The sequence below is a fragment of the Anticarsia gemmatalis genome, chromosome 16, assembly GCF_050436995.1.
Source record: "Anticarsia gemmatalis isolate Benzon Research Colony breed Stoneville strain chromosome 16, ilAntGemm2 primary, whole genome shotgun sequence".
Taxonomy (NCBI): Eukaryota; Metazoa; Arthropoda; class Insecta; order Lepidoptera; family Erebidae; genus Anticarsia; species Anticarsia gemmatalis.
The window spans coordinates 2,560,330-2,585,458 of record NC_134760.1 but is presented as its reverse complement, the minus strand read 5'-3'; the positions used below and the strand labels follow the sequence as shown (position 1 = coordinate 2,585,458).

Sequence of the window (25,129 nt, the reverse complement as noted above, 5' to 3'; positions counted from 1 at the left end):
GGGGTTTTTAAATCTCGCTTAGAAAAAACATTACAACACTCAGATTATATCACAAAAGTTTTATTGGCAAAAATAAATAATTTGTACAACATCCCATCCTAAATCTAGGTAAGCCTTTTATTTGACAACAAACGATTTAACAAAATCATTACAACTATTCAACTGTTTCTATTCTCAAAATCATTAGAAACATTTCTAACAAGTATGAATTTCAATGATGATAACAATTATACTCGGGCTATTTCAAACATACGAACAAATCCCCGGTTTCTGATGTACATTTAGCGGTAGTTTATCTATTCAATAGCGTTTAAAATCATATCAAAAATGCATAAACACTATTGAATAGATATACTACATATGGCACAAATTTTAATATTTGTTCGGGATTCGACGACCTCCCAACCACTGAAAGTGGTGTGGCGACCAACTTAACCACTGCACCAAGGAGGCCGATAAAACATTAAAATTTGCTATTTTGAACCTTAACAATTAATAAATAAGCGCCAAATATGACATTGCAGACATTTATAAATTAAATAATAACAAAGCAGAGATTCTTATAACAGGCAGGCAATGTCCTATCATTTTTCTCTGATATGTATCAAGGTTCATTAGAAAGAAACAACGATATACAGACTTATAGTTCTTCATCTCTCTCTCTCTTTCTCTCACACACACAAAAAACCTCAGTTCTTTTTTTAATCATAAATCTAAATTGGCCAGCAACTCATCATCCTCGTCGTCCTCCAAGAAGGATCGGTCTACATTGTCTATGTTGTCTACACTATGGTCTTGCTTGTCTATGACAGAGCTCTTCCTGATGTTTGTGCCCGGTATGAAGTCGTTCTTGTTCTTAGAAACTGGTGATAAGTATTGCGTTATTGAGTTTTGACTTTCCTGTAAGAAAATAAATATATTATGTTATTTAACAGTTATGTCAATCTATAATTAAATACAATAATATTACTTGCGCCAAAACGTCAAGTAACCCAAAATAATAATACATTAATTACCATATATATAATCTAGTTTTCATTATAAATCTGAAAGTTTTTATGACCTATTTTCACATTGAAAACGATTTGGAAAAGCAAGGTGATGGGATTGTGAAGAAATTAGGCAACTGTTTTCGGGCGGAGCAGAGAATATAAGCTAGTTAGATATAAAAGACTTGAATAGTTACCTGGTGTTTCATCGTAGTGTCTTCAAATGTGTCTCCACTTAAACCTACATTATTCAGCACCTGAAATAATGAATTATTTAAAATTAAGCTCAAGAGTGCCTTATTTATTATTAGGTTTTTGTTGAGCAAGGATCTATACCGGGATAAGGGGTGAGGTCTTGAGTCCATCAAGCTGATAGAGTGAGATTCGGGAACTTTGCATGCAGAAGAAATGTGCTAAAATCTTTAAGCATGCAAGGTTTCACCAAAATGTTATTCTTCGTCGTTAGATCAAGTAATAAGTGACATAATTAAATTTCGTAATAGTATTCTTAGAGTAAAACCAGTTTTAAAAAACATTGGACTAGCGATTGTGAATCCATAACTATCCACAGCTTTTTGAGCTGAACATGACTGTTAGTGTGTGTAACACTTGCTGCTAGTAATCTTTTGATATAAACTACGAGTATTTATAATAAGCGTTCAAATAAATACATCAGGACGACATTTACTTGAGCGGAGCTGGACGGGTTAGCTAGTCTTTATATATATAATTCTTCTGTAAGTGTGTATGTCACTGAACTTCTCTTAAACGACTGGACCGATTTTGATGAATTTTTTTGTGTGTGTTCAAAGGGATCTGATAGTATATAATAAGAGTAAAGAAGTAATAGTAACATTAAGTTTGTCCTGCAGCATGGGCCACATGTAGTCGTCGGCGGTCCGGCGCGCCAGCAGGTAGCGCACGCACACGCGCGCAGTCTGGCCGATGCGGTGCGCGCGGGCCTCCGCCTGCGTCAGGATCTATCAACAAACCATAGCATATTTACTTAGAATTATATCAATAACTAGCTGACCCGACAAACTTCGTACCGTCTTTACTTTATTTTTGTAATTAAATTTTTATTATTTTTCTTTACGTAAGGTTTTTACGTACACTCGTACTTCAAGGAATATCATAAAAAAGAATTAGCGAATTCGGTTCAACTGCTCCCGAGCTTTGCGCTAGATACGCGGAGATGCACTATCCCCGACGATATGTCAATATATTGTAAGCTTATACTTACTTACTCCGTTGGCTCAACGACCCAAAATGTGTCTTGGCCTCCGACACGAGAGAACGCAAGCGTATAAGATGGAAAATTGACAGGTTTTTCCATACATTTGCTATAACTTTAATTAGCAGTTAGATTATCTGACACTTAGAAACATGTGTTAAATCTGCAAACGTATACGTATACGTGGGTGCACGTACCCCGGGGTTCCAGTGCAGCTCGGCGAAGAGCACGAGGCTGGCGGCCGTGAGCGTGAGGCCGGAGTTAGCGGCCGTGATGGACAGCACCGCCACGCGGCACGACTCCGTGTGCTGGAACCTCTCCACCAGGTCCTGGAACACGTGTACTTGTAAATTGTATGTTTGAAAGGTAGGATAAATTTAGATTTAAATCTAGGTTTAAATGTAAATTTAGATTTAAATATAAATTTAATCGATATCGAATCGTTAGGACAATACTCAGAAATGACAAAGAGTTCAGAATATTTCTGCAGTTTGTACTACGGATTAGCCATCATTACAATAAAAAAATACGAATCGGGATCAAAACCGTAATTTTGTAAACTTTGACATAGTATTTACTCTTAGAATTTGTTCCTTGAGAACTACGCTTCGAGCACTGATAGATTTTTATCACAAACAATCTTCTATAGCAACTAGATAGAACACAATGCTAACTCAAAATTATGTAAAAATAATGGCTTTATAATAGGTTAAAGCCCTAACACATTAGAAAATATTACATAAAAAGTCCATTGATTTCTAGCAAAAAATCACACAAACACACTTACAGCTCTAGTATTAGCGGGCGTGGAGCCGACTATACATATATAGTGCACCCCGGCTTCGTCCAACGTGAGGCAGATGGCGTCGATCACCGGCTTGTGATGAGCAAACACTAACAACTTGCCTAGATTGTCATCTTCCAGTTGTTGTTTTAGATATTTACTGAAACATAACAAATATATTTCTGAGCCGAGGTTGTTCTGTGGATGGACAACCATATTGAATTCTTCCGTGTTTCGGAAGGTACGTCAAATTGTGGGTCCCGACTGCCATTTTCGAAGATCTTTAATTTAACAGTCGTTAACAATAGTCAGAAGCTTGAAATATAACAACCAGTCGTACCGAAGGGTATCGTGTTATTACTCAGTTAACTGGGTTGTGGAGGTCAGATAGGCAGTCGCTCCATGTAAAATACTGGTATCCAGTGAGACTGGAATCTACATCCGGTAAGTCTGGAAGCCGACTCCAACATAGTTTGAAGAAACGCGTCTCGTCGCGGTGTGAGCTGACCTTTATGTCCACAATAGTCCTGTCTCTATAATTCATCATATGAGTAAAAAAGACAACACTAACAACCAATTGCCATCAATACCTTTAGTATGACTTACCAAATAGCAGGTATCTTGACTCGCGCGCTCTCGGCGAAGTAAGTAATAAGTGCGCTGTGTTTGTCCGATGATGTACTGGACTTGTACATCTCGGCCATCTTGGATAGACCCTTCTGTTCTTCCTGGTTGTACTGTAGAAGCGTCTCGTCTAGGAGGACTGACTCTCTGAAATATAACGTTCAGTTATCATATGGTTAGTGGTCAAGCTAGTGTCAAAGTTGTTCAACCCCTCTGAAGGCCTTTGACATGGATTAACGGCTGTTAGGTAATTGCCAACCACTGAAAATCTAATAAGAATGCGAAGATCTAGAATTCTGGTTTAAAAGATACACCTATGCATGACAGACGATTGGGCCGATAGTCGGGCTCTTAGTAAATGTGGACTCTACACTGTATACTATTTAAGTAAACGATAAAATTACAGCTTTTTTATTGTAAACCGGTGTTTTCTATCAATATTACTTCATGCGTGAATTATTATCATCACCTGGTCTTTTCTTCCAGTTTGGTGAGCACCTGTTCCTTGGTTCTTCTGATGAGGAACCGCTTCTGCAGTATGATCTGTAGTTCTGTGAGGTTCGACTGCCCCGTCATGTTCCAACCGAAGTTCGTTAGCTTGCCGTCGCAGTAACGCTTACCTAGGTAACAGATATTTTACAGTTCAATAGGCAGGTCCCGACTGAGCGAGCAGCCTCGCGAGGCAATATTTCTGTCTCTTTTCTTTCAAATTGAAATGAGTGTAACTAAAATATTGCCTCGCGAGTTGCGAGGCTTCTGACACAGTCGGGACCTACTTTATATAAGCCGAGTGGTATAAGTGGCTACCTCCCACGCAAGTGGTTGAAGGTTCAAACCCGAAGCAAAACACCGATACCTTTATAATAATGATCACTTATTCTAACGGTGAAGGAAAACATCGTGATGCAACCTTCCATGTCTGAGAGTTTTTATCGGGAGGAGACTATTGCCCAGTAGTAGGACATCAATGGGCTAAATTTATTACTAACTAAATGAGCGTAGAAAGTTGAAATCTGGTAGGAAGAGGTGTAAAAGGGATCAGTAATAAAAAAATGTTGTGGAAGTGGGAAAACTAAGTCGACGCGGACGAAATTACGAGCTGCTGCAAGAATATTATAATAAACGTACGCTTGATCGAATTGAAAAAACTAAGTCTTGCCAGGTCAACACTCACCATAGTCGGTGTAGGAGGGGAACAGTCCCGGCTCGATGAGCGCGAGCTGCGTGTAGAGCTCTGCGGGGCGGCTGAGCGCCGGCGTGCCGCTCAGCAGCACGGCGCGGCCGCAGCGCCGCGTGAGCGCGCCCAGCGCCGCCGTGCACTGCGCCTTGTGCGACTTCAGGTAGTGCGACTCGTCCTGGCGACAAACAAACATGTCACACTAGAGCCCACCCTCCGTAAAAAGTCGGTCCCGGTTGTTGTCAATTAAGATAACAGTCGTTAAGCCACGTCAAAGGCCTTCGGGCGGCTTGAACAACTTTGACACTAGGTTGACCACTAACCATACGATAAGAAGAAGAAGAAAGAGGAGGTTTCCAAAGAGGTTGGCAACCCAATGTAGTCTCCTCACCGCAATAACTACCTCGCGTTTGGCGAGTTCAAACCCCACCCGGGACAAATATTTGTGTGATGAGCTGGAAATATTTGTTCTATAAGTATGTTTATCAGTTGTCTGTTTACCATAGTAGATACAAGCCCTGCTTAGTTTGGTATTAAATTATCATATTTATGTTTATTCAAGTCACAGTAACTAACTTGAAAATCAAAAATATACTACAATACAATACGCCTGCCTACCAGTCAAATCATCTGCTCTTTATGAAATGTCAAAAACATATTTTAGTACAGAAATACGACGTAGTGACGTCACTATTGCAGATTTTCGTTGATATCAAATGAGTGTCTCATAAAATATTTCAGTCTGTAATAATTACGATTTCAACATTATTAACGAAAAGAGCTACATAGCCTGAGTAGTGAGCATTTTAGATGAACCTTTTACGAGTGCGAGTTTAATAATTTTTACTAATACTTACAATGATGACCATTCCAAACATTTTACTCTTCAACAGGTCTGTGCGCATGCTTGCTATCTTGTAACTTATTATCACCACTTCCGTCTGAAATCAAACATTGTAATTATATACTATTGTTTCCGGCTCCCTGTGGCGCGGTCGCTAAGGTATCCTGATATGACTGTTGATCATAAGGTCTCGGGGTCTATTCCCCGGTCAGGCAAAGTAATTACTAACTAGGTCCTTTCTAATTTTGTTATACTAGATTTTTCCCGCGACTTTGTCCGCGTGGTTAAGTGACATATTTATATTCATCCCCTCTTCTAACAGATATCGCTTTTTTCGCAAGGTCAAATCTATTTGTACCAAATTTAGTTTAATTATACGTTAGACATGAAAGCGTAATAGACAGACAAAAAAAGTTATTATCGCAGTTTCGTATCTATAAAAAAAGTTCTGCATAGTTGGCTGGTTTCAATGAAACTGGCCGCCGCAGCCGAAATCGGCCAAGACGACATAATATATTGTGTGAATGAAATATTTACCTGTTTATCAGCTACTAGTTGAGCGTCTTTCCCTGTAGTTAACGTGACTACGTTCATCATAGGCACTGAAGGAAGAAGCTCGTGAATTTTGTTCTGCCAAGTCTCTCTGGAAAACAAATTGTATGCTTTACTGTCACTTCAAATTGGTTCAAATCGGTTCAATAGTTTAGGCGTGATTGAGTAGCAGACAGACAGACAGAGTTACTTTCGCATTTATAATATTAGTATGGATTTACAATAGTTTTTATGTTACCTCATAGAAGACGTGGTGACTATGAGCAGCGGCCAGTTGTGTCTGTAGTAGCTGGCGATGGCAAGTGCTTGGAACGTCTTGCCCAAGCCCATGTCATCAGCGATCATACATCTGCCGCGACGGGAGATGCCGAACCTGGGAAATTATTAAATTGATAATTTATTGAGTTAACTCGTGCTATTCTTTGTAGATATTCTTATTAATGCTGTCAGGTCATTAACATCTATACTTAATATTATAAAGCTGAAGAGTTTGTTTGTTTGTTTGATTGTTTGTTTGTTTGTTTGTTTGTTTGTTTGTTTGTTTGTTTGTTTGAACGCGCTAATCTCGGGAACTACTGGTCCAATTAGAAAATTTCTTTCGGTGTTAGATAGCCCATTTATCGAGAAAGGCTATAGGCTATATATCATCACGCTACGACCAATAGGAGCAGAAGAGCAGTGAAAAATGTTACGGAAACGGGGAAAATCATGACCCATTCTTTCTTATGCGACGCAGGCGAAGTTGCGCGGGTCAGCTAGTTACAAATAATTCTTAAAAAAAATATTCGTAGCAAAACGCGGCCATGAACAACAATGTATAAAAAGTTACGCATTTTTTAATTTACTACAAAAACGACTTGTCAAGAAACACATTTGAAATGAGACCACATGGGAAGCACCATTTTTTAAACAAAATACTATCTAAATCAGCCCACCCAGCGATTTATTGCCTTTTTAATTAAATCAATAATAACACATCTTGCTGCATGCATAGATACACATAAGGCATATTTAAATAAACAAAAGGTAGGTACATAACAGTTTTCCTGAAAAAGCAATCGTAATTTACCTGACTCCTTCCTCTTGAAAAGGCATGAGTTTACGTCTTAAAGTTGCTTCAATGGGTGACAAGTCGATACTGTTCGGATCCACTGTGTTTTCTCGTAGTACCTGCCAAATATAGAAGATAAAATAAAAAATGTTTATTATTTACCATATGGTTAATAGTCTAGTGTCAAAGTTGTTCAAGAGACCCCAAAGACTTTTGACATGGTTTCTCAATTGACAACTGCGACCGATTTTAAAGTGCATTCAAATCAAGGAGACATTTTGCTCAAATAGCATTAAGTGGCCTCTCATTTAGGCTTGCTATACAAATATTCGGTTTGGCATCAATACGGTAGTTGCCTACCAGTCAAAATCAGCTACCCCATAAGAAATGTCAAAAACACATTTTAGTATAGAAATACGACGCAGTGACGTCACTATTGCAGATTTTCGTTGATATCAAATAATAAAATGTTTTAGTCTGTAATAATTACAATTTCAACATTATTTACGAAAAAGCTACATAATCTGAGTATTTCAGATGAACCTTTTACGAGTACGGAATATTCGGGAAAATGACGCTCGACATGGCCGCGCATGAATGTCTTAACTGAATTGTGATGATCAGACCCGAAGGAACCGTGGCATTCTTTGATCTCTGCCTACTCCTATGTGAAAAACGAGTGCTTTTATGATTGTGTTTATGTTAGTCATGCCATTGGAAATGCATTATTTTCAAATATAATAGTTTAGTCCGAAAATAGACTAATGACATAATATGTTATATGGGTAAATTAATTATAATAATATATTAACAGCTAAGTAAGGGAAACCGAAGATATTTGTTTAAATTAAAAATAGGTACATGATAATAGCTCTTGGTCATTACAAACATGCTAAAAACATCATAAATTGGTAAATGAATAACAAGAATGTGACACCATGCAAGTATGACCAAGTACAGTCTATTTAATTAGGATAGCTTGTAATTGTAAATAAATAAAAATTAACCCATTACTGTTCCACTTACAGGCAAGAGTTTCATTCTGGAATGTGGAAGGGATCAGTCCATGAGTCTACCTTCCTAGCCAGGGTTTGATTTGAAACTTGACTTCTTAATAGATTTGGTATTGAAATTAAATTTAATAAGTCTATGTACCTACATTATGCCCAAGAATGTCTATATTTTATTTATTTTTGATACTTTACCTTCAGAACATAAGGAGGTAGAGGGCCTAGCACCACATGCGGAGACATTGGTGCTACTTTAGACATTAACTCTTGATAGTCATTGATAGAAAAATTCCATAATTTTGTCTTTGAATCTGGAAAAAGAATATTTAGTAAATTAATATGTTACCTAAATCTTTTGTTATGTTGGTATGCAAATAAACCAAGAGAAGTACATTATAGAATTAAAAAAGAAAAATTTACACCTAAAGAAAATACTATTTGAGATATTTTGAAAAGCATTTCAATATATCTCCCCTTCCTTGGATAACCTGTCCAGTAGACTGGCAGCATTCCAACACTCAATAGAATTGCTTATTCTTTGTCCAAAACAAGGCTAGCCATCTACTCATGTTTTACACTGATAATTCACCGCGTGGTTTCCCTAATAACATGTAATAATCTAAAAGAATACTAACCATAACTTTTAGAAGGCAAACTCTTGAATATGTTAATGAGTGGTGCGCAAAATTCCGACGGATTTACTTCAAATCTATCTTCAGAGATCAAATATACTGTGCCACTGACCACTTTACCCACAGGAACGTTATTTACTTGAGGACTCTGAGGACTCACATTTGGTTTGGCGTACGGATGACTTCTATTCGTATTTAATTGAAAACTCTTAGCCGGTCCCCATTTTGAAGGTTCAGGGGTTCTAGCACTAGGTGCAGGATTAACTTTAACAGGAGAATTCAGGTTGTTTGTAAGCTTAATTTGCCTTTTTTGTAATGCGGCTAGTCGCTTCCTTTCGATCTCTTCTTTCGAACACGCCATTATACCAAAGTTTTAACCACATGAGCAAGAATGTTGTAGCCTTTATATGATCTTGTCTTTGTTGACTACACAGATAGAATATACAATTTTCAGACTGCAAAACAAATCCCTTGATTCAAACAAAGTTTCAAACTTTACTGAGAGTCGACAGATCTGAGCACCTGTCTGTCAGTAAACAGACTTTGACAAACAATAGACAGAGACAGTGACATACCTATATAGTTTGCAACATTGAAAATAATTTTACGTGGTTTATCATCAAGCTATTTTTTTATAGTTAATTTTAATTTAAACAAAGTGTTTGATAGATTATACAGATTTTAAGACGTACGTAGTTAAATATTGTTAAATTGGTCCAATAAACATTACTATACGTACTCTATCAGAAAGCTTTGTGAAAGTAACGAAATTATTGTCGAACGGAATGTGATTGGACTTTGACATTTCAGACAAGACAGCTGTAAGCTGTTGATTATAAAATTATTCTAAAGTGAATCGACAATCGACATAGAACTAGTTTTCCGAGGTTACTACTCCTTTCTCCTGCGAACGAACAAACGAATCGAAAATGTCGGAAAATAGTAGCCCAGTTAAATATTTTTTAAGTGGTGGTTTTGGCGGAGTATGCACTGTTTTAGCTGGTCATCCCATGGACACCATAAAAGTAAGGCTACAGACTATGCCCTTGCCTAATCCGGGCGAGACGGCCTTGTACGGTGGCACCTATGACTGCTTCAAGAAGACTATCCAAAAGGAAGGATTCAGAGGCTTGTACAAGGGCATGTCAGCACCTCTGACAGGAGTGGCCCCTATCTTCGCTATTAGTTTCTTCGGTTTTGGATTAGGTAAAAAACTAATAAAATCAGATGAAAACCAAGTTCTATCCAAGCCGGAGCTGTTTGCCGCGGGTGCATTCTCTGGTATATTCACGACATCCATCATGGCGCCAGGAGAGCGCATCAAATGTCTGCTTCAAATTCAACAGGGCGGTAACGTGCCACAGAAGTACAACGGCATGGTTGACTGTGCCAGGCAGCTGTATTCAGAGGGAGGCATCAGGAGCATATACAAGGGCAGCGTGGCCACTATACTGAGAGATGTGCCAGCCAGTGGCATGTACTTCATGACTTATGAGTGGGTCAAAGAAGCGCTCATACCTCAGGATGCTAGCGCTAAAATGAAGATGATGGCAACCATTGTGGCAGGTGGTTGTGCTGGAATAGCTAACTGGCTGGTAGGCATGCCTGCTGATGTGTTGAAGAGTAGACTGCAGACAGCTCCTGAGGGCACATACCCTAATGGTATGAGGGATGTTTTCAAACAATTAATGGCAAGAGAAGGTCCCACTGCCTTATACAAGGGTGTGACACCTGTCATGTTGAGGGCCTTCCCAGCTAATGCAGCTTGCTTTACAGGATTTGAACTTGCAATCAAGTTCCTTGACTGGGTTGCACCTAACCTTTGATAACACTGATCAAGTGAACAATCGACTTACATAGAAAAATATATTGTATAGTTAGATGTAAGCGTAAAAGTATTCAGATGAAGTTGTAATTACTGTTACATTATAGACCACATTATGTGGGAAAAATATATTATTTTTTTAAAATATCCTTGTTGGTAATTTTGTAAGATCCAACCATAGTGTAAGAATTTGAGCATGACATAAGTTTTACAGCTTTTTATTGAACTGTGCACAAAGTATACTTGCCTCATGATCTACACAATTTTACTAAAGATTATAAAATGACTGATTTAATATCTGCATGTGCAGTGCCTTTGGAAACCTAATAAAGGATGTTTATTTTTTCATTTATTAGTTTTTGTTCATAACATCATAACCTTTATCTATTTATTGGCAATGTATGTGAAGTAATAACAGATAATTAATTCTTATCCTGATGTTAATAACATGGTGTTGCATACTTTATTACCTCATAAAACCTACAGGGTTAACTTTTTCATGTTTTTTCAGTATTTCTTATAAACAGTTGAAATGTATTCTCCTAAACCTTTTACATACTTTATTATTATTTACTAACTATGTTTATATTCTTTCAATAAACTTTATTTTTTTATCGTTTGTGTTCCTGAGTGTGTTTTAAGTAAATAAAAATCAAGTTTCAGTAAAACTCCCGTCTAAAATTTATTTCTAATGACCTATTTTTTTTGTAGTTGTCTGCAAACATTTTTCTACTTTTATGCCTTATTGTTTCTTCTGGTGGTTTGTTTTCATGTTTTATTTTGTGACCAAGGCCTTTCCTGTCTTTTTTCTGAACAGTTTTGATTGGGTACTTCTTACCGGAGCCATCACGACCCAAGCCTGAGTCTCTATCCCATCCTCCTTTCAACATGAGCTGGTAACCTCTGTTGGAAGCTGGTATTACATAACTTGCTGGGATTTTTTTGCCTTTACTCGCACCTATATTATGAATAGTTGATGATAAATGCTCCTCTTTGTCGGGAAATGTTTTATTACAAATATCACACTTGTATTCTTCACTTTGACTATGTTCTGTTTCAGATCTCTCTTGTGTACTAGTTGGTTGGCTTTCAGTCTCTCTGTATTGTAATAGTACATCAACTAATGCATAGTTCTTGTTCTTTATCACTAAGCTTCGAGCAGAGTTGCCAGCTTTATCTCTGATAGACATATCAATACCCCTTCTTAGTAATTCTTCTGCACTATCGACGGAATTAGCTTGACAGGCAATCATCAGTAAACTCCATCCGTAATCGTCAACCACGTTTATCTTATCGGGATATTTGTCTAATTCACACTTTAGTTTACTGATATCATTGTTTTGTACAGTTAGAAATAATTCCTTGTTTGTCAACGGCAAATCTTCGTCTTTAGACTTTCTTCTTCTTTCTGATACATGTGTTTTGCTTGTACCTGGTTGAGCAGAGGGTCGTGCTCCTTTTATTTCCTCCAAGTATATTCTACGAGCTTCCTCCCCAGATATATAACGCCTATTTAGTACGACTTCCGTCTCTGGTTCAGGAGAACTTGCTTTTACAAAGTTACTGTAACTTTTATTAAACATTTTTACCCATAAAATCACAATGACTATGGCAGCACTAATGTAAAATCTTTGAGAAATATAAAATTACAAAATCTCAACAAAGCTGTTTACTAAAAATGACAGCTAGCATTACTCACTTTCACTTGACACAAGGAGCGTCAATGTCAAAAAGTTGCACAAATGCTACAAATACTAAAAGATCCATGAAATTAGTAGGGAACGCGCCTTTTGTTACCATAAATAAAAAACACGGCTATAAGATTCTCCGAAAACAGTTTTTCGATCAGACTTTTCTTGTAGTAAACTTCAGGTTTAGTATTTGAACTGTACGAAAGGTAGAAAAATAAACTGTACTTCGGTACTGCAGATAATAATTTATACAAAGACGTACTGATTCCTTATAATTGTGTAATTAATTAACATCTTACATTTATTATGAACCTATACATTTATTCTACTTTAATATGATAAAGTAAACATAATACACATCTATTGCAGTAATCAACTACGTCTAGTGACTTTCCTGTTTATTGGTAAAATAAGATGAGGCAATTGAGATCTTTCCATACCATTGAGGAATTGAGTATTGTACTTTTGTTTTATAATGATGACAACATTTTATATCTTATTCCATCAGCTTTATCCTACTTGGTTTTCACCAGGAACTTTTTGATCACAGTTATAAAACAGCCCCTGAGTCAGTGAGATATTTCACATATTTAATGTACAAAACATTGCCATAGCTTCCCGGATTGCCACTATTTGTTGCAAAGCTCTTTAGCAATCGTTTTTAAAGCTTCAGTCTGTTCTTTCAACAGTTTTAACTTCTGTCTCAAGTAATCTTTCTTGAAACTCAAGTAGTCTTCCTTTATTTGTATTTTTCGTTGTTCCTGCTTTGCAAGCATATTGCAATTGAACACACAATCACTAGAATGTTTACTGTCCCGACTGTTGTTTTTATGATTGCTCATGTTACTGATGTCTTCAATTGGATGTGTGAATACTTTTTCTTCTGGTGGTGTGTCTGGTGGTTCACTGTATGAAGCATTAGAATCCTCATCGTTATTGAAACTTTCTGCAATGTTATCTTGTTCCAGTGTGTCAGAGGAGACAAATTCTGTGTTTTCCTGATAGTTTGAAGTTGATGATACATCTTTTAAGCCTAGTGCCTCTTGCTCTGCTTGCGTGAGTAGTACTACTGAAGATGGTACCTCACCATTGCGTTCCGCGTGCCGCTTCTTTGTTTTTGACCGCAAATCTTGCCATGTCTATAATATGAAAGAACAGTTTAAAAAATCAAAAATGTTATGTCCAAAAGTGAGTCTACGTAGTTGTCTTATGTTTATTGTTTACATAAATAATTATTAGTCTTAGAAATGCTATTTACTTTTCTCCATTGTCTCCAGGTTTTCCTCGCTCCCGGTATTGAATTGCATTCATTAGCAATGCTGACCCATAACTTCTGAGAGTCCCTGTAGTTAAAGTCTTGAGTTACTTTACATGATATTAGCTCAGGGTGCTTTGTTATGAATTCCAGCAGCTTCTTCTTTTGTCTAGCAGTTACATAAACGCCTCTTTGTCTTTTGTTTCCATCCATCATACGAAACCTAATTAGAACGACATTGCCGAAGCATTTTGCCTGTGGTTTACTTATCTATGTGCAATAGTTTTAAGTTTTACTTATTACAGTCACTGTGTCAATAAGAAATACAATGTTTATCTCATAAAAACTGTTTACAATAGCTCCAACACGAAAACGTAAATAAATACAGAAAAACTACAATGACATTTTCCTTTGATTTGACGTATCTGTTTTTTTCTCTCGCTGATTTTCATGAAATAAACAGAGATAGCAAGTGTTTTATGCTGTCAACTTAGCATAGTTTATGTGTTATGAAATGCTACATAATAAAAATATGGATTTGACTATCAGTCTTTTGTTTTATTTTCACATGATATTTTAAGAACAAATAATACTTCAATACTTAATTTACTTTCATCAATCGCCATTTACAAATCAACCGAGAGCTTAATAAGTACCTAATCTTTAAACAAGAATAATCAAATGTTACAAATTATTCAGTCTAGCAATACAACTACAATCTCTTGACGTCAGCCGGCCATTTTGTGTTTTATATTTTTTGTCGATTGTGAAACTGACACTCATTCATCCACCGAATGTAGTGGAAGTAAAGTGCGCCACTTGAAATATTTAATTCGTGTAATCATTAGCATAGGGCGTATCTTAATTCGTGAAATTATGATATGACAAATAATAGTGTTTAGAAAATTGATTCTTAATACCAAAGTGTGGAAAATGGCCGGTGATCGAGGATTTTTGCATCGATATCTACCCTTCTTCTTGAAGTGTCTACTTATTTTACAACTAGCAGAACACGTAAGTGTATTATTTGTTACAATTTCTTTGTTCCGCGCTAATAAGTCTACCAATGTAATAGTGGTTGTTTCTACACTGTTCGGTCTAACGATCTCGGGAGGCATTTTACGCCGTTTGTGCGAAGCCTATAATCGTTTTATTATTTACCGACATCATCGATCAAGGTTTCACTGGATTTCATGGAATATTTTTATGTCTTTTGTTCTACTTTTGTTTATTCCTCAATTATTTCAAGCATTTACGGTTGCTAAATTAAAATTACCAGATAATGGAGTTATTCTCATTAAAAAAAAACTTGTCTCAGATTAACATTATGCTTTGTCAACTCAATGCCAATTATATTGAGTTGCAGCATAGTTAGTATTCAGTAATGTAGCTGAAACTCATTGTTATTAATCTGACTTATATTATTGTTTTAATCCTTATATTTGAACACTAAATAAGCAGTGAAACTAAGTTAATTCGTCAATAAACCATGTAAACAAAAGTTCTAAGCTAAAACTATAAAAAGCTCTTTTTCTTTCCTATCAAGCCAATGTTTCCATTGCCACATAGCTTCATTATTAAAAGTATACCTTTCCATAGTTATTGGACAAGGGCAAACAAAAGCCCTCAATATTTAAAAAAAAACTAAATATTTTGAATTGTTCATAAAGAAAAATCTCTGTGGGTTCTTACATACTATAATCACCATGAGAAATTTAAAATTTAAGTCCTTGTGTATGAGACAGATATATTTTAGACTATAACTACATGCGATTAACAATCTGATTAATCCAGTAATAAATAGAAAGGTTGATAACGTAATTTGCGGTACGCAAACTTCAGGTGTTGACTGATAACACGTCTTCATTGTTATTCAGAAATCAGGTGATCACAACTAGGAAATGTATCAGACAATCAATTATAGCACTTATTACTGATATTATAAGGTATATTTGTGATTTAACATTTGCTATCTTTTGAAGTATTTAGAGGTTAATGATATGAGTAAATATGTGTAATTTTATTTTTAATATAGCACTTTGTTGATACTCCAGTGCTGTATGTTCTGCTTGTGTTGCGGTAAAATAATATTTCCTCAGAAATATTTCTTTCAAATTCTTTGTAAACTAACTTCAGTTTTATGAAAAAAATTAATTAGGAACCTACCCATACAGATTAATAAAACTAAGTAAGAAAATTAGAATCATGAATTATGATTTTGGCTTTATGATGAATTTACATACATACAATATAAATGCATACTTAAAAATCAAGCCTTCTTCCTGTAGACAGAGAATGCCAATGGGTATGATCTTTACAAACTTCCCTTGCTTCATTCACATCCATACATCTTCTCATACAGGAAGGCTAGTTACAGTAATAACCAATTTTGAGTCTATACACATTCCAAAACCCAGCTAACTAGGTTCCTAGTTAATAAATAACAATGCCTAGATATAACAGGTAAAATAGACATCATTGTTGTCTGTACATGAAATAAATCACATCACTGTGTTTATGTAAACATTGGTTACATAAACAAATTGTTATGTTCTTCTAATTGTTATCATACAACAGTTAATTATACCAGATAACAGTATTAGTTTCTTAATAAATAGTTTTATGGCCATGTTAACAAATTTGTTCAATGAATACATGATTTTTTATTTATCTTAAAAATTTTAACATCAAATCTTTTTGTGAGATGATTTAGTTATTTTTTATTCATGTACTACCAGCCAGTCCCTGCTTTTCTGTAGTTACACCATATTTACATTTAAAAAATATGCTTTAAAACCTCTTTAGAGAATCACACTATCTATTGGTGAAGAACCATTAAAAAATATATTCCTGTAGCTGTTTATAGCTTATTAGATGATGTTAAAATGAGTAATGCTATACTCAGTTCCTTACTTAATATGCATTACCTTCTGGAATGTCCACTGCTAAGGTATTTAATTATAATTTTATAAGGTAAATAATTTTCTAGCACAGTAGATACCTATGTAAGTACTTCATAGATGTTTCATAACTTTGTCTTTATATGAAACTAACTAGTATAAAGCATACTAATTAAATAAATAAATATCATAATTAATTAGCATACTTACTGATTGTATTACTCAGGTAACTACATCAATGTGTCAGAACTACATAATAATATGTCAATGTAAAATACTGGTATTCTACTGCATCCAGTAAAACTGGAAGCCAACTCCAATATAGTTGGAAAAGACTAGGTTTATTTGATTAACCTACCTATGACAAAATAAATTAATTTAAAGTGCAGTTCTATAAACACAATTTTCTCACATTAATTAAAAATCGTATCCATTTCATTTGAATGTTATTTCTGTCTGTCACTTATCTTAAAATAATCTATATCTATTTAGAAACTAGAGATATCCTGTTTTGTTTGTGGCAAATGGTTTCAATTCCATTGCATAAGATTTAATAACCTACTTTAATATTCTAGAACAATGACCAAATGATCACTCTGGTCATTTTGGCCAGCATGTATTAATATGCCTGTCTAAATTGATGGAATTTTCCAGAATTTTCGTCATTCTACTAGTTCTTTGTGACCTTTACTGAATATGAATTTGTAAAGGGTTGAGGCAAACATTATTGTTAGACAAATGTTTGGCTCATTTAGGAGAGTTAAACAAAATAAATGTATTTGTTGTCTTGATAAGTAATGGTTATCTCTTGAAAAGTTAGTTTTTAAATACTAAAGGAACTCTGGTAACAGTATTTGTGTCTCTCTTAATCCAGAACCTTTAAACTACTTTTTCATATTATGTCTTTATATTTTCCATAGCCAATGTGGCAAGGGAAGTTTGTAAGGATCATCCTTTGGTCTCCACCTATTCCTATGGGAAAACGGCGTGATTTTATACATGAATGTACGTTTTAACCAATGTAACTGTCCATTAACAGAGGGGAATAAATACAATGAATAAAGCTTCCTCAATAGTTAATTGGTACTTGGCATCCCTATTCTCGAATATCCTTAAATAGTGCTACCGCATGTTGATGTATGTCAATCAGAAAGCTCAAATGGTTCAATTAAGATTAATTTATACCAATAACTGATGTGCCTCTGTCAATTGATACTGAATCAAGCTTAACTGTCTCTGTGAGGCTCCTTTATGTAACTATACTTAATTATGTATATGAGAGAGCTTGTGGCTTAGTTAACTATAACCGCGCGGATCGATCTCTGAGGTTAAGCCATGCTTGCCGAGGTTGTTCTGTGGATGGGTGACCATCTTAGTCATAGTTCCTCCGTGTTTCAGAAGGCACGTTAATTTGTGGGTCCCGGCTGTCATTTTCAAAAGATCTACGACAGTCGTTAACGTTATGATAGTCGTTAACAGTAGTCAGAAGCTTGAAAGTCTGACAATCAGCCTTACCAAAGGGTATCGTGTTATAAATCAGTATACTGGGTTGTGAAGGTCAGATAGGCAGCCACTCTATGTAAATAAATACAGGTACTCTGCTGCATCCGGTGAGACTGGAAGCCGACTCCAACATAGTTTGGAAGAAAGACTAGGCTGACACTTAATTGTGTATGAAGGTTATTGTCTGCCTGCACATTGCACCTATTTGCGCTCTAATGGCATTATCTAGTAAACTTATGTGATTCATTTGTATTGTTCATAATAAACGGTTCTTTTCCCAAACGATTACAAAGCGTCTGATAAGTTTATCTGTGGAGTTTGTACCTTAGATTACGCATTCCTGTACCAATATTGTCTGTAAACATCAAATGGAACAGGCCCTTGCCACATCTGACTGTTCGTCCGAATTTTAAAACTTCTACACAGATTCTCATGAGTAGATAGAGTGATTCATAAGGATGATTTAATGTCTAATTCATTGGGGTATTGTCAAAATTTGTTGAGATATTATGATGTTGTAAAAGTCGTAACATTTCTAACTCTGCCATTGGGCTTCGAATTCAGGCAGAACAAAGTCTAGGCAGAAAAAATGAAACCCGTTTTCCTTGGTCACGGCATTACGCGTGAATAGCTCGGCCGATTTTACTAATTGTTTTTGTGTTGTATTTGTTATTATTAGGAGAAGGTTCTTACGGAAAAAAATATTAACAAAATCTCTCAGAAATATTGAAAACTAGACATTTAATTTTGCATATTTTAGGCGGTACGAAGTTCGCCGGGTCAGCTAGTATTTGATAAAGTTTATCGGCACTTACTCGCTTTTCATTGTTTATTCAATTGTGAACAGATTACAGTTTATTAAGTTGCTGCGGGCGAGTAAATTGCATCTTTCCTGTCCCGCGTTTGTTTCACGTTAATACGAGCGAAACATGAAAGGATAGAAAGAATTATGTTCCATAAAATTCTATTACAACGGTAGAACACCTACGAATTGTTATATTTAGTTCTCTTCGTATATTTCTGGGTGTTAGTGATTTAATGATTAACGATCGCTCATGGTTGCAAATAAAATGTTGGAAACATCACGCATGACCTTGGTTTACGCTAAACTTACGGAAGGGACAATACCTTTATAAGCTAGTAATCCTTGTCATATACAATTTATATACGAAACTTCCGAGTTTATTAACTAATATTTTGATGGAAACTTCCAGAACGAAGCCGAGTTATAACAACACTCTGTTGTCATGACAAATTAATCTCACGATACGAATTAGTAAAACGATGCTCAATTATATTTGACTTGTTATTTATAACTGGTTTTGATTCTAATTATAAATTTTACCACGGCAATATTTTAGCAGCTTACATTTTTGTATGAATAAGTTTGGTAATCATTTGCATTAAATAATGCTTGACAACATGCATATTGAACGAGAAAGCTACTTAGGAAATAATACATATTCATATTCGTTGTAGTTGCATGACCTATCGTTTGATATCAACAGAGATAGCAAATGCTTCCTGTAAACGGTTTAAAAAAGCAAACTATAAGCAATGTAACCAACGGTTTGCAGTCCTCAAATCGATAAGCGAAATGTATTCAAGCCCCTTCTCGAAGGTCTCCCCATATTGGATGTCATACGATGTCATGTCAATGCGTGGCCGGTGCATGACGGACGCGATTGCGCTGCGAACGCCTCAAGGTTCGCGGCCGTACTTCGGCGTCATGCGTGCATGAGCCACATACTAATTAGCATCGTTTTCCTTATTACCACCCAGTCAAGGCGACTGCGACGGTTCGCGAGAAAATAATGCTCTTAATTGCTGAAGCCTTTGAAGTTGTTGTGGAAATGTTAAGAAGTGTAACTAACTCGTGTGTAAGACTGCCGTTAACGTAAAACATTTCGTATTCTAGCGGTACAAGTATTATTTTTGCTTGTTTTTAAAGTTTGGATTTTCATTTGCTTCCGTTTTGACGTCAAAACACTAGCTCGTCTTCATCGTTTATTTTAATTGCTTTCGGTTTCTTGTTATGTTAGAATTCAACAATCATGTGTGTTGTTATAAGTTGTAAGAGTTTGACATTAACAAGTTTGTGCCAAAGCCGGTTTAAAGCACACCTCCGTTTGATTTTCTTCTTTTGTGACGTTCAGATACAAACACGTTTGCTTTACCTGACATTCGCACATTTATTTAATTAGCAACTTGTTTCACGTACCGGCACACGTTCTTATACAGTTTCTTATCAGATTTTTTTAAATCCCCGTAAGCTGCACACACACTGAGATCATTTTATGCGCAGCAACGTAATATTCCATGTGCGAGAAAACTGGAAGTTGTTAGCATTCCATTAACTTGGCACTAAATATTAATTCGATTCTAATTTATTTAGTGCCCCAGTATCGGTGCGGTAAATAAACATCCTCCTTGCACTGAGGTCATCGTTATTAAGAGTTGTGTGGATGTCTTGAGGCGGCAACCTTATTGGTGCGCTGCATATATCGATTGCGTCGCGGGGAGGCGCAGCGGACGTCCAAGTTTATGTTTAATTCCGTCGGTCATATATCATGCATAATTCGGGATACTCCGGAGGACCTTGGCGCGATTTGGAGGTCAACGAAGAAATGTTGAATCATTTTTTTCACGTGTTCCCGACAGAATTGGGCTGTAGGTTGCGTCAAATGTATGTAGCATGATAATTTGTGAGTTCGCGACCATTTTTGTATAGATGTCGATGTAGCCAATATTGTTTTATCTTTTGTTTTCATACGAAGTTTGTTAATGAAAAACATCACGCGAGTTTTCTAGGATTGTTAAATGAAAAAAAACCTTCAACACAGTTATCAATTTCGTTACACCTATCGTACTATTCCGCTCTATTGTTAACATTTAAACAATTTCACATTGTAAGATTATTATTTCTGTAGCCTACTACAGTTATGCTAGGTTTCCTGTTTTTGGGTATTATCCCGTTCGTACATCCGCTAGTTAAATAACAATAGTTTAGTGATAAGAAGAGGTTTAGTCATGACTTTATCCATTTGTAGTTTACCAAAAAAAATTTGACAGTAATAAATTATCTAATGTTACATATGACTAATTTCCGTTTTCGAGATGATTTCACAATATTTGGTAACTACCCAAATCTGAACGTTTATATGATAACAGCCTTTTTGTGGAAATTATCAACGTTACAGAATTCTTCTTTAATATAAAGAAGTTTACATTTCAAATTATTGCATTTATGTACATGAATGTTAGTTTTACCGTAGTAAATTTTGGCCTCTGAATCAAGCACAGACACAGGTATTAACTACATAGAATATGTTTTATGTAACACATTATGTAATAATCATGTAATCGTATACCATTGAGTAAACAAGACTTGTAGCAAAATAAACAGACTTACAAACTCCGAATAACTGTTGATATCCATAAGCAGAAACAATTATTCAGTTACGTATTGTATCTGTTCCACGGGTCTGTGACCTAAGACTGTAACGGGAAAATATCTAGTGACACTTTATAATAAGACGATGTTTGTATGTCCAAGGGTACTCCATGGTTTAACCATGACTCACGTAAACCGGAAAATCCTGATCCAAATGTAACAAATATTTCCACATTAACAAACAATTGAAAAGAGACCGTATTTACATCGTTATAAAGGTTAATTTAGCCTTGTAAAACTGCCAGACAGGGGGTTCAAATTAGTACAATGTTGGCACGTAATGTTATTGAAATAGGGTCTTCGTTATGTCTGGAAATTTCAAGGGAATTCTGGATATTGATCTGCGGTAAGTCGGGCCAGACGAATTAAACTTGTTCAAGGTGGTGACAACTTATGGGCAAAGTTTCGTACAGTTTAATTGAGTTTTTATAGTAGAACTAGCATGCAGTTCTTCCCGCGTGGAATTTCTCCCCCTTCGGAGGGGAATTTCTAGAAATACTTTAATCCTCCTCTACACATCCTAAGGAATCTTCATATCAAATTCAACTTTCTACGCTTAGTAGTTTCGGCTGTGCGTTGTCCGTCAGTCAGTTACGGAAAAGCTTATTATATTGTTGTTGTTAATATTCTTCCCTGATGTTTGAGTAATACAAGTCACGTGGACTAGGCCCTTTAGCTCGTGTCAAAGATGAATCATTGACTGATCGAGATGTATGGTGTTAAGTTTCTTTTACTCATAAACAATAGTAAAATGATACTCTCTGCCTACCCCTATGGAAAGAAGGCGTGATTTTAAGTATGTATGGTATATTTCTGTGACAAAATGCTGTTTTAAAGTGTACATAATTTGTTCGAACTTAGACCCGCCTCTATCGATTTTGTAATGAGCCTTTGTATGTCCAATCTTGTATTGAAATATTGATGGATGGTTGGAAAGTGCGCAGTGTCGTTGTTTATCAAAACAGATTTTGTTTGTAACTATTTTATAATCGGCTTAGATTGATAATTAGATTTTTCACGCATATTATTATAGTAGTGTCGCATTATTTTAGAACAAAGAAATGATACGAAAATACTTTGGAAACTAAAGATTAGATAATTATATGAATTTTTCCGCGACATCCACATAATACAGAGACTTATTATTTATTGAATTTCTATATTATATAGAACTATGTCCATAAATCAGGTTCAAACCATAAACTTGGAAGGTTAGTAGGTACCTATAAATCTAAATAAAATATGAGTCGTTACTCAGACTGATGACTCTTAAATAAACATATAGAATTAATATTAATTTGGTTAGTCATATAATCGTAATGAAGCATCGTTATCGACCGCCCAGAAGCCATTACAAACTGAGTTTAATGACTTAAAAGTAGTCGAGTGGATCGATAACAGAGATGAACTACACTGTACAGTGTACAGGCTTCTGTAAGACCTTGGAGTATTGCGGTCTTAAACATTGGCTAAAATATTCACATAACTTTGTAAATATGTTGCCCATTTACTTATGTATTGTGTATGAAATACAGATAAATTGCATCTTCAGAAAACCTTGCTGCTTTAAACTTAAAACTACAACCGTCTCATAGTTTCGATTTTCAAAAAAAATGTTCGGTTCTTTTTTTAGTCTTAAAGCTGAACGGCAGACTAAAACGGAGCTCCCTAAAACGTAGTTCTCGCGACAGAAGTATTGATTTATTCTAGCATTCGCCAAATGTTTGATCAAACAATTCTTCATCCAACGCTTGTACCAACTACTTCTAATTGAACTAGTTAACACGACAACTAGTCCTTACTATCAGTTAACTAGTTTTCGCCATAATATTTTATTGCTACGTTCTTTACCTTGGGGGTTACAGCAGACGTTAATAGCGTTGAATCAAGTTATGATACATCTTGTTCTATTTCAAAACATGTTACGAGATCTGACTACCATGTTGCTATGTTATGTAACTTGTTTGATACGATACGGGCTCTGTTTAATCTTGTGCCCAAGTTACTAAGCACGGGCTTAATGGATTGGAAGATAATGCCTTCCTTTGTGTAAACACAATATGATTATCTAAGCACATTCTATACGCTCGTAGGCGTCTTCAGAGGCCTTTGAACTTGTACAAAACGCTTGAAGCAAAGGGTAGTATCAATCACTTAAAACTTGAAAGAACCGGAGGCTTTGACGACGCAGTATTCAGGGTACTACTCGGTCATAGAACCTGTACCTAAAAGTTCTAATCTAAATGAATTGCGAGTTTATTGTTGTAGTAGAATGCTGATAGCTATTATCCGACAGTTTTTTTAAAACAGGACTCGAATTTTCTTCAGAAGAAATTGCTAAGTCTGTTCTTTGTCGTTGATAGAATGTCTTTCAATCAGAATTAGTGTCTCTTCTATAGGCGAACCTTTTTATAATATCGTCAAGTTATTTCTATAGAAATATAACATTGAAAAAAATAGCAATATCACTGAAAGATATTATGCTGATGTAACTGTATCTGAATAATCAGAAACTGAACCGTTATTCCGTTGTCATTCAGGAAAAAAAACACGATATCGGGTCAAAATTTGTTTATGAATACTAAAACGGTTTTAGTCTTAAATATTAATGGTGGACTGTGAATTCTGAAGTCAATGTTATATGTATGGTGGCCAGTATCATGTCGACTTATTTTGTATGATTAAGTAATGAGAAACTGTTTTTTTTAGTTATTCGGATATTATGAAGTCAAAATCTTTATTTCATGACTATGTAATGGCTGTTTACAGTTTTTTTTGTTTTCACCCAATTCAGCGAAGACAAACAGATGGAATGAATTACATATGAATGCTTTAGTTTCTTTGCCTGTAGAATAAAGAAAGCCTTATTTATATTACCTTTAAACATTGGCATGATAAAACTTCGTAAAATCATAGGAATTGTCGTTTTGGGGGACCAAAAAGAAAATTAGTCTCGATAGAGTTGCTATCATTTGCCCGATTGCTCACATACTCTTATAACAACTTATGTAATCGCTGCTCATAAAAGTACAGATTTGAGTACAAACTTCAAATACCTATTTGGAAACTAAACGAACAGTTTGAAAGTATCCCCGGTGTACAAATTGCCATTACCCGTCCAAACTAGATCTCTCCCTATTATATACTACGGAAAACATAACATGGCAAAATATGACTTCCTTCGGGGAATACGGGCGTGTTTGTCATACCAAATTGTATGTCGTTTCATCCAAATAGTGTGTGTATTTATAGAATCTTTCTCCAGTAATCCGATGTCCCATATGCGCGTGTCAGGCATTCAGGCTGTCCTTTCAATGATATTCTAACGTCACCAACATCCGTTCTATTCCATTGAATTACAAATACCTATACGATGACCATTATTTTTACATTGACGTTTCACCATTTGAATATTTGCGTCTTTTCTTTTGTATCTTTCACGAGGATTTAGAGGAAATTTTGGTACTTTCGTCATATTAGCAGATATCGATAGAAAAATAATGTGTTGAGTTTATATATCTGTATCCAAACTAATATGTTGGGAGGATTAAAGCCGGATGAAATTCTGGTTATATAGGAAAATGAAAGTAAAGAATTGAGGATA

General features: G+C 35.7%; 5 protein-coding genes across 10 annotated transcripts in view; 2 read left to right on the top strand and 3 right to left on the bottom strand.

Annotated features, from left to right (window-relative positions):
• Positions 1–42: 42 nt before the first annotated feature.
• On the bottom strand, positions 43–9,431 carry Marcal1 (SWI/SNF-related matrix-associated actin-dependent regulator of chromatin subfamily A-like protein 1). The gene is made up of 14 exons (XM_076124274.1): positions 8,901–9,431; positions 8,461–8,576; positions 7,274–7,374; positions 6,443–6,577; positions 6,190–6,295; positions 5,666–5,749; positions 4,806–4,986; positions 4,101–4,251; positions 3,614–3,778; positions 3,011–3,167; positions 2,421–2,552; positions 1,844–1,969; positions 1,187–1,246; positions 43–900 (listed from the first exon to the last, which is right to left on the bottom strand). The coding sequence occupies exons 1-14, from the start codon at positions 9,256–9,258 to the stop codon at positions 706–708; spliced, it is 2,067 nt and encodes a 688-aa protein (XP_075980389.1). The 5' UTR covers positions 9,259–9,431; the 3' UTR covers positions 43–705.
• Positions 9,432–9,686: 255 nt separating this feature from the next.
• Positions 9,687–11,070, top strand: colt (carnitine/acylcarnitine carrier protein colt, mitochondrial). Its single transcript, XM_076124037.1, has one exon. It carries the CDS (start codon positions 9,827–9,829, stop codon positions 10,721–10,723), a length of 897 nt encoding a protein of 298 aa, XP_075980152.1. The 5' UTR covers positions 9,687–9,826; the 3' UTR covers positions 10,724–11,070.
• Positions 11,071–11,230: 160 nt separating this feature from the next.
• LOC142979222 (G patch domain and ankyrin repeat-containing protein 1 homolog) lies at positions 11,231–12,431 on the bottom strand. Its single transcript, XM_076124036.1, has one exon. It carries the CDS (start codon positions 12,303–12,305, stop codon positions 11,382–11,384), a length of 924 nt encoding a protein of 307 aa, XP_075980151.1. The 5' UTR covers positions 12,306–12,431; the 3' UTR covers positions 11,231–11,381.
• A 321-nt stretch (positions 12,432–12,752) lies between these two features.
• On the bottom strand, positions 12,753–14,073 carry LOC142979224 (uncharacterized). Its single transcript, XM_076124038.1, has 2 exons — positions 13,672–14,073; positions 12,753–13,552 (listed from the first exon to the last, which is right to left on the bottom strand). Exons 1-2 carry the CDS (start codon positions 13,882–13,884, stop codon positions 13,043–13,045), a joined length of 723 nt encoding a protein of 240 aa, XP_075980153.1. The 5' UTR covers positions 13,885–14,073; the 3' UTR covers positions 12,753–13,042.
• A 349-nt stretch (positions 14,074–14,422) lies between these two features.
• Positions 14,423–25,129, top strand: part of Npc1a (Niemann-Pick type C-1a) — a 62,723-nt gene continuing 52,016 nt past the window's right edge. For 4 of the 6 annotated variants that reach the window (XM_076124132.1, XM_076124134.1, XM_076124131.1 and 1 more), the window contains exon 1: positions 14,424–14,682. In XM_076124132.1, the coding sequence (XP_075980247.1) occupies positions 14,602–14,682 (81 nt within the window). In that variant the 5' untranslated portion in view covers positions 14,424–14,601. Of the gene's footprint in view, positions 14,683–25,129 lie in introns of all 6 variants that reach the window. The other 2 variants (XM_076124130.1, XM_076124133.1) reach the window with 1 other exon arrangement.

Excerpts from the sequence above, each read along its gene's own strand:
- Marcal1 (XM_076124274.1), bottom strand. The coding sequence starts at position 9,258 with ATGGCGTGTTCGAAAGAAGAGATCGAAAGGAAGCGACTAGCCGCATTA. Across the intron at positions 1,970-2,420 it reads AGCTGCACTGGAACCCCGGG|ATCCTGACGCAGGCGGAGGC; the intron begins GTACGTGCACCC and ends GTTTGTTGATAG. Across the intron at positions 1,247-1,843 it reads TGCTGCAGGACAAACTTAAT|GTGCTGAATAATGTAGGTTT; the intron begins GTTACTATTACT and ends TCATTATTTCAG.
- colt (XM_076124037.1), top strand. The coding sequence starts at position 9,827 with ATGTCGGAAAATAGTAGCCCAGTTAAATATTTTTTAAGTGGTGGTTTT.
- LOC142979222 (XM_076124036.1), bottom strand. The coding sequence starts at position 12,305 with ATGTTTAATAAAAGTTACAGTAACTTTGTAAAAGCAAGTTCTCCTGAA.
- LOC142979224 (XM_076124038.1), bottom strand. The coding sequence starts at position 13,884 with ATGATGGATGGAAACAAAAGACAAAGAGGCGTTTATGTAACTGCTAGA. Across the intron at positions 13,553-13,671 it reads CCTGGAGACAATGGAGAAAA|ACATGGCAAGATTTGCGGTC; the intron begins GTAAATAGCATT and ends TTCATATTATAG.